The 12,961-nt window shown below is 41.3% G+C and overlaps 1 protein-coding gene across 1 annotated transcript in view; it reads right to left on the bottom strand.

The window, feature by feature from the left end:
* The window catches only part of doc2a (double C2-like domains, alpha), a 50,530-nt gene that overhangs the window by 30,020 nt on the left and 7,549 nt on the right, over positions 1–12,961 (bottom strand). The window contains exons 2-5 of the mRNA XM_061026998.1: positions 12,630–12,959; positions 9,540–9,619; positions 3,384–3,458; positions 2,588–2,697 (exon numbers count right to left, since the gene is read on the bottom strand). Coding sequence (XP_060882981.1) covers positions 2,588–2,697; positions 3,384–3,458; positions 9,540–9,619; positions 12,630–12,954 — 590 coding nt within the window. The 5' untranslated portion in view covers positions 12,955–12,959. The remainder of the gene's footprint in view (positions 1–2,587; positions 2,698–3,383; positions 3,459–9,539; positions 9,620–12,629; positions 12,960–12,961) is intronic.

Below are 12,961 nucleotides of genomic sequence, written 5' to 3'. Positions count from 1 at the left end.
ACTGTAGATGCAGGCTCAGCATGAAACCATTATCCTCCCCACATGTGAAATATTGAAGAAAGTTTCTTCATATTCCTCCCACTGGAGCCTCCGTCAGCACCCTTGGAGCGCTACCTCAAAATAAGCTGTCTAATTAAAAGGAAATATTTTCAATATTAAACAAAGTTCATTGCACTCTTTCAAGAAGCCTGTAAACTGTTGTGTCATGAAATGCACTGTAGGAAATTTCCATCACCTGGTTAAATGCAGAACTGTATCAGAATATATACAGTGCATTCAGAAAGTATTCGGATTCCTTCACTTTTTCACATTTTGTTATGTTGCAGCCTTATGTGCAGATGGGTAGATGTTTGTCAACAGGGCTGATATCGGCTGATATGTCTGCAATGCATCCCTAATATATTTCTATTTCTGTTTCCAATTAGTGATATTAGCATATGTTGACAGATGCATTGATGATCTGTGTTATTCTGAGGCGCAAAGGCTTGCAATCAAGTAAAAGACAAATGTACCTAAATTCACTGTGACGTTGAATAACAGTTACAAGTACATCATGTTTACGCAGAGGGATATATTATGTAATACGTCTCAGTGATCTTGTTCTCTATAACAGAACTCATGGAATGCCTCTTGTCCAATCGAATAACTCCGACCGAACCAACTAAACTTTAGAACCCAGCGTCGACTCTCAAACAGCCCTTTGAGAAGATTTGGAGTATGACAGTGCTAAAAATTCAAGGTCCTCATAAAATACAACATAACAAAAACTCTCTGTCACAGACACACACACACACACACACACACACACACACACACACACACACACACACACACACACAAGCACACACACACACACACACAAACTGTATACACACACACAAATGCCCTTGGGAAGAACCACAAAATGTCCATTTCTCACTTTGCTCAAAAAGCTGAGGAGCAGCGAAGAAGTGTGGAGTCCCAGAGGAACCAGGAACCTTTATATTGGCACGAAGGTCGGAAGAAACAGTGAAGCACATCGAGGTTGACACTTCCTCCTACGTTTACAGCAGATAGCACTAATTAGCTACGCCAAACATGTAGGAGAGGAAATCTAATTGGTGCCTGGATTATATTTGCTGTTAGCCTCCGACCGAGGGAGTCAGGCATTCTTCTACTGCACAGATCGTATTGAGCTGGGGAGGGGGGTGGGTGGTGGTGGTGTCATCATGTTGTCTATCTTTCTGTATGTGATCTGGGGGCTTACAAATTGTGCTGATAACATCTTGGCGGAGCCTAGGTAACAAAATCATATTTAATTTACAGCTAAAACAGCACAGCTCCTTCAGGTCGGTGTCCACAGCAACTCAGAATCTTGTGTCTGTTTGAAGAAGACACTAACAGTTAAAAAGAAAAGTTAAATGGCTCTTATATTGTCGATGCAAAGTGTTACCGGTACATCTGGTCACTAGAGTTAGAAAAACTAGGTTACAGGGTTCATGACGCTATGATGAAAACCTCCAGGATTCCCAGTGTGCTTTGGTAAAAAAAAAAAAAAAAAAAAAAGTTATGCCAGGTCAAAAACCATAAGTATCTGCCATCACCCAGTATTGGTCCACTAGAGACAGTAAAACAGTAACCATGGCAACACATTAAAAAAATATATCTAGTTGAGAATTTAAAATGTTGAAGTCATGTAATGTAAAGGCACCAATAGTACTTGGGGTTAAAATCAGCAGCCGTATGTGAGGTTTAAGGTAAAGTAAAGTTTTGTTATGTTGAGTTTAACACCAAAAGTAAATACCTACATTTCAACATTTTATCACATCTGGGACACAAACTCTAGTCTCCTGCGTGTTCTTTATGCCTCCCTATTGCACCTCTACAGCTCTGTATACTCCACCATCAAACTTTATTGAGGATTTTTTTTGTGGAACAGGACCACCATAAACACTCGACTGACATTGTTGCAATTAAAAAAAATGCAACAACCACAGCAATAAGAAAAAGATGATGTCGAGGCTGGTATTGAATCATGGGAGTTCTCTCTCTCTCTTCTCTCTGCCCCCCCCCTGGCTCCTGAGCGCAGTAATTAAAGGCTTTCCACTCTGGTATTTCAGACTTCTTTTGATTATGGACACGCTTGTTTGGTCATTCCAATCTGTGTCTTCAATGGTAGAAACACTAATTCATCATTTAAGGGGAGTGACATCAACATGTGCTGAGCTGCTTTGAAAACCTTCTCACCAGAATTCTTATGGGGAGAGCAAATTCGTTCGAATGACGTGGCTGATTACGCTGCCCTTCAATCCCCACTGATGGCTGCTTCTTTGTGGGCGTTTATGAGACAGAACAAGGCAGAGAATAATAAAAGATCAACTTCAAACAATAATTGTTTTGGTCCTAAGTCCTGCATGGGCTCTGTGGTTTCTTCTCTGACGCTTAAATTAATCAAAGATGACAACTGAGCTTCATGTCTAAATGTCAAGATGTCTCCGCGCCTGATTAATGGCTGTAAGTGTAATCAGTCCGAAATGAGACCAGGCATGGAATATTCCCAGTTTCACACACCACACTCACACACAGAAACACACACATACACACTCACCTGAGTGTCTTCCTGTGCATGTCTTCTTCTGTGATCCCAACGTAAGTGAGGGTTTCATTCCAAACTGGATTCAGAGAGTTTCGAATCGTCTTCGTCTTCAGCTTATTGGCCTGTAACACAGAGAGACAGACAGACAGACAGACAGACAGACAGACAGACAGACAGACAGACAGACAGACAGACAGACAGACAGACAGAGCAATAACTTGTTTTAGTTCTTAAAACAGGCAGAATGCAGTCAATATTTGTTTAATTCTTCTGATTTCTAGGTTTGTGTTTTTTGTTCTTCATTCACTATTCTGTAATCATGTGACCAGTCAGGCTTCATTTTAACCGGTACTTGTAAAGGCAGCATGTCTACTGTACAGCCAGGACCCCACTGCATCCATCTGTGCCACATTCCATCATCATGCATTCTGGAGATGATCGCACATTCTCCAGTCAGTGTTTCCTCGAAATATGTGCCCATCCATTTTCAACAGAGGTGCTTCATCAAAGCTGAACGGAGCAGACTGACTGGGACAAGAAGTCAGACACAGTAACGCGCTGAGCATCCAGTCTATTTCAAAACAGAGGAGACTCCCAATAGCCCATCGCTGTGTCAGCATAACGCCAAAACAGGTACCAAATGAACAGCAGGCACCACTGGACGGAACCAAACCACAGCAAAGACAGAATGTGGCGCACAGGAATGGTGTTGGCGTAAGAGTTGCCCAAACGTCAGAAAGAGTTAATAAATGTCTTTTTAGACTGTAAACCCTTTGTTACCATTTTTTGATGTGGGGCAATGTCTCACCTTACAGGCTCCTGGCAGCAGGTGCAGCTTCACGTAGGGGTCTGCTAACCCGTTAAAGTCCATGGGCTTGAGACCCTGCAGACAAACACAAAGACAATTCTGTAGATTAAAAACTCATAAAGACAATAGACAGTATAGTAACTAATGAAGTCTTTCATGCTGTCACCAGACGAAAATAATACGATGTATTCTCATACAGCTATCGTGGGTCAGTTTAAGAATGAGTAAATAAATACAGCAGTGCCCATCATTCCTGTGGTTGGCTAAGTGCTCCTCCTAGGATTGAAGGGTGATAAGGGCTACACTCATGTTTCCTCGATCCTCTGAGCCAAACTAAGAGACTTGAGACGTCCTTCAACATGGCGACACAGAAGGACTTCCGGTTCAAGTGAGGAGCGAGGAAACGAAATGTAAGAGACACGAGAAAACACAGGATGGGTTTTTATGGTTTTTAGTTACCATGTAGCATCTTTCACTTGAAATGCTTAAAAGTCTTGAGTTGCAACCAGTAAATGTTGAACCTAAATCTTTGTCTTAAATGCATCATTTCATTTAACCCTTCGTTGTCAAAGTAGAGATTTTGATTCGATTGAGTTCCACAATGAGACCAAGCTTTGATCACTATTAAACAATCAGATATAATATTTCTTTATCTATACGTATATGCTGTATCTACAGAGGTTATGCAGTGGCGTCTCTTTCCTGCAGGAACGTGCCCCTTTTAGTGACACTGAGTAGCAAAACATTCTCCAACATGGCTGCCTTCAGTAGGGGAAACAATGAGAACTGGAGTTGAGCAAACAAATATCTGCTTAAATTAAAAAGCAGTTAGAGCTCCTTACTGATTGCCAAAGAAACAGTAGTGTACAGTAATTGAACAAAAGATTGATTTCCTGAAGTCTACAGTACAGTGTATGGATCTGACTTCAAAGGAAAGTACACAAGGTGAAGCCTAAAAGCTGGTAATAAACTTTGTCCGTTAAATCAGGCTTTCTGCTTCAGGCTCTCTATGTGCTCAAATAACAGGATCGCTGGCTGTTTACTTCAGTCAGACCGATGTAATGAGAAGAGATGACGAATATAATGTTACTTGATGTATGGGCCTTGTAACAGCACGGCTTTATTAACGTACATTACAGTTCCATATACATTATTATATAAGCTGAAAATCTATACTGCCTCTGGTATTTCCCTTTTAGAAGTCTTTTTTATGACTTTTTGTTGGGTATAACCGATGAATGAGGTCTCAGTGATGTTATTGTAGGTTTATTGATATCGTCCTCTTGACATCAGTATCAGGGTACTATCTAAATAAGACTTGCAAAATCAGCTCATGTTTGACGTTAAATCCCTTGTAAGCTGTTCACGGATCAACACTCACAGCTGTATTATCATATAACTCACTTGATTGGATGTTGCCTGACCCCTCTCAGATCTCTCTCATTGATAATCCCAGTGTGTTTGAAAAAAAGGAAGCAGGATGGATATATATTTCTCCACACGGCTAAAGGATCAAATGACACTCGATTTAAATTTGGTGCCCTCATCAGCGGGACTCAGATCATCATGACAAATTGCTCCTAAATTTCTTTCAACAGCTTTGACATTTGCAGCGACAGCAGAGAAATGGATTTTTTTTTTTCAAGCAGCATTTTTAATGAGGCTGCGGGAGCTGTGAGAGACTATGACCTTATAGATGAACATATTCAATCATACATGAGCGGGAGGACGGATACACACCTGTTACAGGATGTTTCCTTTACACTCATACTGCACTAGTGTTCTTTGTTTATGTCTTCATACATCCATTACAGTTGGTTTATGTTACAAGCTCCTGCAGTAGGATTATCTCTACAACGTCAACAATAACCCATTAATCTACAGTCTCTATCCATTTTAATGCAAGATTTACATCTGGGACATGAATATTTAGGCTTGTTCAAAGTGTACATGGTCTTCTGTCTTTTGCCAACATATTATTTACACTAGACCTTGAAGTCTAGTGTGACAACATTTGTATGGTTAATATTATAAACATTATTTAGGATTAGTCTGTAAACTATAACTCTTTTCTAACACCATGCCCTGGACTAGTTTTGTTTTATCAGAGTTAAGAAAATAAACAATAAACGTTTATCCACCAGTCACACATCCTGCAGAATCCTACTGCTGTTTCCATCTGTTTAAAAGAAAAACTGTAGCTTACAGCACCTTCTATCACATTTTTGAACCAGCTTTAAAAAGACTGCAAACCAGATTTAATATTAAGTAAGAGCAGCGGACGTCTCTGTTTTTGGTTTAGCTCTTAAAGATCAAATCTGTCTTTGATCCTCAAAGAAACCTTCACTCACAACAGGCAGCAACAAACTGCTTTTCTCTCAGAAACAATTCGATGTCAGGAGGGAAATTATTGACTTTCAAGTAGGTCCTCAAATAAAGACGACACAGGATATAAAGCTCAGTAACAGCAGGTGCTCAAATTATCTCCCATCTCCCAGATAATGAAACAATTTAAAGCCGGCCTCTGTTTTCTATCAGTTTGCTTTTCTCTAATGTCTTTGTGACGATGTTGTACCATTTACATCTGCTGCTGTTAATGCCTCATAAATACAGCTGCAGTGAAAGAGAGAGAGGCACAGAGATAAAGGATTATATTTTTGTGTCAGCTCTGAAGAGTTCAGTCTCAATGTGGAAGAAAACTGCCGAGGTGGAACATGTTGTTCTTTTAATTATCCCCATCTCAAGGCCTCGGACCCCAAACCAGACTGTTTAATCCTCTAACCAAAGAATGAAAAGAAATGCAGCTTCAATTTCATTTTCATGCAAAATCAATCAGATTTTTTATTCATCCTAAAAATTGAAAAATCGTAACAAACCAAGATTTTAATACAAAGGTCTATAAAAGAGTTGGCAAAAGAACAGTACTCAATGTGACGCAAACACGAGGTGTTTACTGAAAAAATAAATAGTGACCTAACGCAATGAGACACGAAGGACCATTTATAGCCAGATAGACTGGCCAGATAAAACACACAAGTCAACAAGCTAGTCAGTCCCTCCAGATATGTGTGACGTTTTAATTGCTACTATTACTGCAAATTCATCCACTCACCGCAACATTCCCGTAATTTCTATGAAAGTAATGGTAATGGTAAATGGACTTGAGCTTATATAGTGCTTTTCTAGTCTTCCGACTACTCAAAGCGCTTTTACACCACATGTCACACCCACCCATTCACACACTGATGGTAGTGATGATCGCTATGTAGTATCATCCATCAGAAGTAACTAATCCCATTCATACACCACCACTGAAGCAGCGGGAGCAACTTGGGGTTAAGTGTCTTGCCCAAGGACACATCGGACATGTTGCCCAGCTGGGGATCGAACCCTCGACCTGAGAGGCGACGACTCTACCAACTGAGCCACAGCCGCCCTGAATTGTGGTACAGCAATCAGCTAAACATGTGTTCTCCCCACACAGCAAATAACAATATTAGCAATTAACTATATAAAGCTGCCGAGACGCTTATATTATGAAAGAGTTATATCAGGGAATGTGGTAGCCTCAAAATACTCTTTACCGCAATTCATTTCAAAGCCGCCGCAAAATCAGGCATCTGATCTGATCTGAAAAAAAAAAGGTCAGTAACGCGTTCTCAATTTCACAATGCGTTTCCTGTCATAGCGGTGTTTTGTCAGTAATTTTTTTTTAAACGTTGCGCTAATAACTGCTACAGCATCAACGTATCAAGCGCTCGTGTGCGCGCATGTGTGTCATAGTTGAAAGGCAGCCGACGGCTTCACTGCTGTCCCTCCCGTGAGCATACTCGAATTGTACACTCGCACACAGATTTTAGCGCAGGTTTTCTCTCTGATAAAAAACAAGTTTGGTAAAACGGTTTTAAAACCATCAGATCGCAACAAAAGCGGCCAGTGGCAAATTTAGCTTAATGTCAACCCCTGCTACAGTATGCTGTAGTTACCAGGACTTCAGTTTTTCTCAGTTAGCTGAATGCCGTATAGCTTTTAAACCAAGCGTTTGCCAACACCTGGCTCCAAATCATAGACTATATAAAACGATGGATGAGATGACAGCTCGCCAAAAGTGAAGCCAAACATTTTGAATTCCCCCTGCTGACTAACTGCAGTGAAGGTCATAAGCTCTGCCTCTTCCTTTTTAACAGATGGGACATGGATCAAACTGGCATATTGAGAAAGTTTGTTTTCAAAAAGTAATATGTTGCTAAAAAAAAACACCTACGCCAATCATCATTGAACTCAATAAATGTGAGAAACAACCGTCACCAGCATCTGTTCTGCTGTGGACGGTATCAACCTGAGGGATCTTTGCCGTCTATTGGTAAGTTAAATGTGTGTTTTTGTTAGCATAAGTGGCAGGACATCAATCCACGACAGGGTCTACACCACAACTCTGGGCTTCACTTTTATCCAAAAGGAGGAGGTGGAGACACATGGTCCATCTTTATATACAGTCAAGGGTTCAAATCTGGTCACTTCTGGCTCCAGGCCTAGAGAGAAGGCAGCCAACATGACAAACGCGTGACTTCCACAAACCAATGGGACGGCCAGATGGTATAACATCTTTCATACCAGCTAAATAACATGATGGAAATATGGCCTTTACGTTCGTTTTATAGAGCAACTTTTCCACCTCAGCCAGATGTGAAACTTTTAGCATCATTTTGTGATTAAATTTCCCTCTGAGATACAAGGGAGGAGATAAAGTAACTGTCATGAAAAGCAAAGACTCTCTTTCCCTCTTGATCTTCGGTGAATCAGCAGGAGTTTGTCCTTCCTTTATTTCTGCTCTATCGGTGGAGATTTATAGCTGCTGTCGTGTCAAATATTAATGGAGTCCCTGATAGTATTTCTGTGTAAATCCTGGAGCGCCTCACACCCGTGACATTTCAGTCTTCTATTTTGATTAATATGGGATCTGGACAGTAAATTTCACTGGAGCACAGAAGATGGATCACAGTATTGTGTGTATAAATCATATGAGAGCAGATCTCCTGGGTGAGTGTTTGTCAGCTGGTGTCTGAACTGCTGAGTCAGTCAGTCGGGTCTCTTTGACCTGTTCACACTCAGAGCAGGGCAGATAAGTAGTAGCAGGGCCCAAAGGGAACAGACAGAAAGCACTGCTGAGACTTATGGACAGTGGCAGATTAACAATGGAGAAGGTTTTGTGACTCTGAATCATGATACAAACGGCTGTGAATCCTGAATGTCTTCTCCTCGTGGTGTTAAATGATCAATGTAGAGAAACGTGTTAGTCTCTTCATGTGAACTTACAAGGTTCACAAAAAGGTGAGGGGAAAAGGACTCTCCCCCAGTAAGTCTGGTAATCTTTTACAATATTAAGAAGAACAAGAATGAAGAATTTGCTGTTTTACCTGCCTGTTGTAAAATTCATATTTTTTTCACTGGAGAATGGTTTAGTCTCCGAGTGTCGTTTTGGACATGCATTTCAGCATCCAGCCATAGTAAATATTACCGCCAAATGGCTGAAAAGTGAGGAATTTAATCTTTCATTATCCCTGTTCATAAAAGAAAAGCAAAACTCAAAAGCATAGGTAGCACAGGATGCCAATACAAAAGCTAGAAGGAAAACTTGGAAAAGCTGTGTACTGTAGTGGTGCCTGGAAAGAAATGTAAGTCATGTTGAAGGGACAAAAAAAATGAATGGTTCAAGCGCCACATCATTAAACAGCCCTCAGCCCTGAAGCAGGACCAAGAAATTACTAAAATCCCAAATTGTTCTCCAACAAAACAAATGTCTTGTTGTAGCTAGGCCAGAAACTCAGATGCAGCAGTAGTCAGGGCCAGAAACTCTGAGGGGGCAGTGACTTGGTCTGTAAGGACTTTGGTTGGGAACTGGAGGGTCATGGTTCAAGTACTGGTACGGACCAAGTCTGGAACTGGATGGATGGATGTGTTCAATATTGTGTTTTGTAAAGAACATGAAACACTGCACCGTATGTGGATCAAAAATATCTGACGCTAATTAACATAAAATCCGATTAACCCAATTTAGAGAATTGACAGGATTGTGTGAGTGTGGAGTGGCCTGATACCAGTGGATTGGACAGTTTTATCATCACATTATTCGTATGATTTGCAGATGGACCTCACCTTGGCCCGCAGCACAGTGCAGTGCAGCTCACTGGAGCTCTGGTCGTATCTCAGCTCAAACTCCAGCGTTCCCAGTGCAGCTGATCAAAGAACAGATAAAGAAAGAGAGGAGAGAGCCAATTATCATAACACATAAAAAAAAAAACATGATTTACAACATTCGCATCAGTGGAGAGAAAAACTGACATTGTTGGAAAACCCGTCAGATTAAATTGAAAGCATGCGGCGAGGGAAGAGAACAATTCCTGAGGAGCAACATGCGTTCAAAAGCTGGAAATCCAAATTAGAAGAGCTGCACCTGACACATGAACGTGAACACATCACATCACATGTCAACACAGAAAATCCGCTTAAAAAAAGGAGAGCAATCACGTTTGTCAGGGTTTGTTTCAACCATGCAGAGCACAACTGGAGTTCTTCCAGTGTCGTTATATAAGAGGATGCACACAGCATACCATTCACAGGGATTAGAACAAACGTTTATTTTAGGCATCAGCTCAGATAAATACCAACAAACCACAGCTTACACATCATCTTTTGCATTTGTACTAAAAGATACGATAAGATACTGTAAACTGGTGTGAGGTTTATTAACCTGCACTGCACTTAGACAAGGCCGGCTCAAAGTTAGTTTCTGTTGCATCAAACAGGCTCGATTAACGGGATCATTGAAGCAACAACAGAAGAATGCAAAACAACTATGAAGAAACGCCCACAAAAAAAATACAATACAACTGAAAACAACCACGAGGGCATAACCACAAACTACTAGCAAGGGAAGACTTCAAACAGATGACTCCAAAGAGACATAAAAGAACGAGGTGTTAAACAGCCATAAAGAGAAAACCATTCAAGAGGCCAGTGTGCCAACTGCTTTGGTCTAGAATGAATCAGGCAACACTTTCTTTAAAGGCGTATGCATTAGATTGACATGACACTGTCATAACCATTACATGACACCTTTTTGTCATTAAGGGTCATTAGGTCCACTATATCCCCCTTAAAGGTGACATTGTTTAGGATGTTATGACAACTTGGCATTAATCCACCCGTGTGAAACCACCCTTAGGTGTGTTGATTTTGGCTTCCCCATGCGGACAATGCGGGAAATCTTGTCACTTCACTGATATAGTCCTTCACATGCCCCAGGTAGTGTTGTGACAAAGAAACCTTGTCTGCTATCTAGCATTTAAATGTATCAGTTGTTTTAAATATCACTTTTCTTAATGCGCTGTAAATCTGACGAGACAAGCATTTAAAAGAACTATTCAGAAAGTTGTTGTTTATGCTGATGGTCTTGTTTGCTTTGTAGGTCACAGAGATGCATCAATATGAGTTTTAGTCTGTTTAACTAAATGAAAATGTAGTGGGGACTTGAAAATCCTCCACTTTCAGAGCAACCACTCATCAAGTCTGGGTATCTTGTGTGTTGATACTATGATACTTTAGTACCGTTGAGCTGTTTGAGGACAGAATAAATTCTCTTAAGTTCCAATCAAACATGCAAAGTGAAGAGATAAACAAATCAGCTAAGAGCTACAGTTTATGGATAAACAGCCTCTCTCTGCTGTCACTACTGCAACTCTGAACATCTAAAGGCAATAAAAAAGCGCTCTCAGTGCACTTCTCACTCTGACATTTTATACATCTTTTTCAAATTTGAATGCTTATGGTTTTGATTCCTCCCACCTCCACTGACTTCCAGCAGCCCGCGGCAGAGACAAGCGGCTGCTGGAACACTGCAGTAAAAACATTCTGCACCAACGATGCACATTAAAAAAACCTCTGCAGTAATAAAATCTGAGCCTGAGCATGAAATCTCTAAAAGGATCCACGGAGCAAAAAACAGAACGTTGCCAAGATTTTTTGGGGGGGGAAAGTATCGTATACGTTTACTCGACGCTTTAAGTTGTAGTTACAGACTATATTTTATTGTAGAATGTAATCATAAAAAAACAAACACATTGATAAAGCAGTGACTGTGGTAATAAACGTATATGAATGGGGAAATAAAAAACGTCCAATTAGGCTTTTCTTTGGTGCAGATCTAAATCAGAGGAGCTTGAAAACATGTCAGAGACAGAGAGCAGCTCTGACGCCAGCTTCCAGACATTTATCACAATCTGTGCTCATTGAGTGAAGCGAGTGATCTCTTCTATGCTTTTATTCCCCAAAACCTCAAAAACATTCCTCTAAAAGCGATAATTTGTGCTTCATGAGCAGTCACGGATTTAATGTGTCACCAAACACTTCTCATGTCTGTGTACCACTTCAGGTGTGCAATTATTGATTTCTAGAGGTGTGTGTGTGTGTGTGTGGGCTGAATTTTTAATGGTACTTTGACTTACAGACATGAATAATGGACTAGTGGGTTCTCGGAACTGAACTCTTGGGGGAACTGGAGGAGGACTGGTGTTTGTGTTGTGGCCAGTCACACAAAACAGGGACTTTTTGTATTGATCACAGAGGAGTCACTGTGGCATCTTTATATCGCCTCAGACCCAGACGAGAGCTCTGCAAGGCCTCTGAAGGGCCACAGCAAGTTTTAGAAACACTGAGGTCATAGGTCCAAGTTGCCTTTTAACACTTGGAACTCTGCAACAGAAACGATCCACAAGTCTACAGTGATGTTTGCCTAGTGCGATGGAATTTTGTGGAGTTTCTTTAAAGGTATAATGTGCGTCATTTTAAACATTTATAAAGCAGAAATCAGATCTAACTGGACTAAATATACCTGAGAGTAATGACTTTCTTTAAAAAAGAGTGAAGTCAAACTCATTGTTGGCTTGTTGTTCTCAGCTCCTTGTTCACACTGATGGAATGGCACTCTCTTCAGCCTGTTTAAGTTTTGCTCAGAGACCCAAACATGTTTGGTTTTTTTCACATGAACCCCCAATGTCCAACCGTTAGCCTTGCCACCACGTGGGGGGAAAAAACTGTATCAGTCAAGTAAAGCCGATCTGAAGTGTAAAAGATCATGCTGAGTCATGCAAACAGTCATGTGAAGAAGCTAGTTTCTCATTTTTTTGAATGTGTTTAGAGACAGACAGACACACAGACACACAGACACATGCCAACAGCGAGGCTCACTGCAGTCGTCACTGTCGGAGCTGTTAATCTCCACCGACGTGTCCACGCTGCTGGTCAGAGACAGAGACCCGCCCCCACCTGGCCGCCCGTGGGCCAACAGGGGAGACAGGAGATTAGACCCGCCCATCCCCGGGACCACCAAGCCAGGGCTAAGGGCCAGAGGGGAGGTAGCAGGGTTTGGGGAAGTGGGGACAGGGGAGGTAGGGGACAGGCGGGGGAAGTAGGCGGAGATCTGTCGGATGGGTCTGATGGGGCCAGGGCATACGTCAATGGCCATGTGTTCCTGGATGGAGATGCTGAGCTTCTTTCCTCTCTGCACCGTCATAGAGTCT

Source organism: Labrus mixtus, chromosome 20 (assembly GCF_963584025.1).
Source record: "Labrus mixtus chromosome 20, fLabMix1.1, whole genome shotgun sequence".
Taxonomy (NCBI): Eukaryota; Metazoa; Chordata; class Actinopteri; order Labriformes; family Labridae; genus Labrus; species Labrus mixtus.
This window is presented reverse-complemented; position numbering and strand designations above follow the sequence as displayed.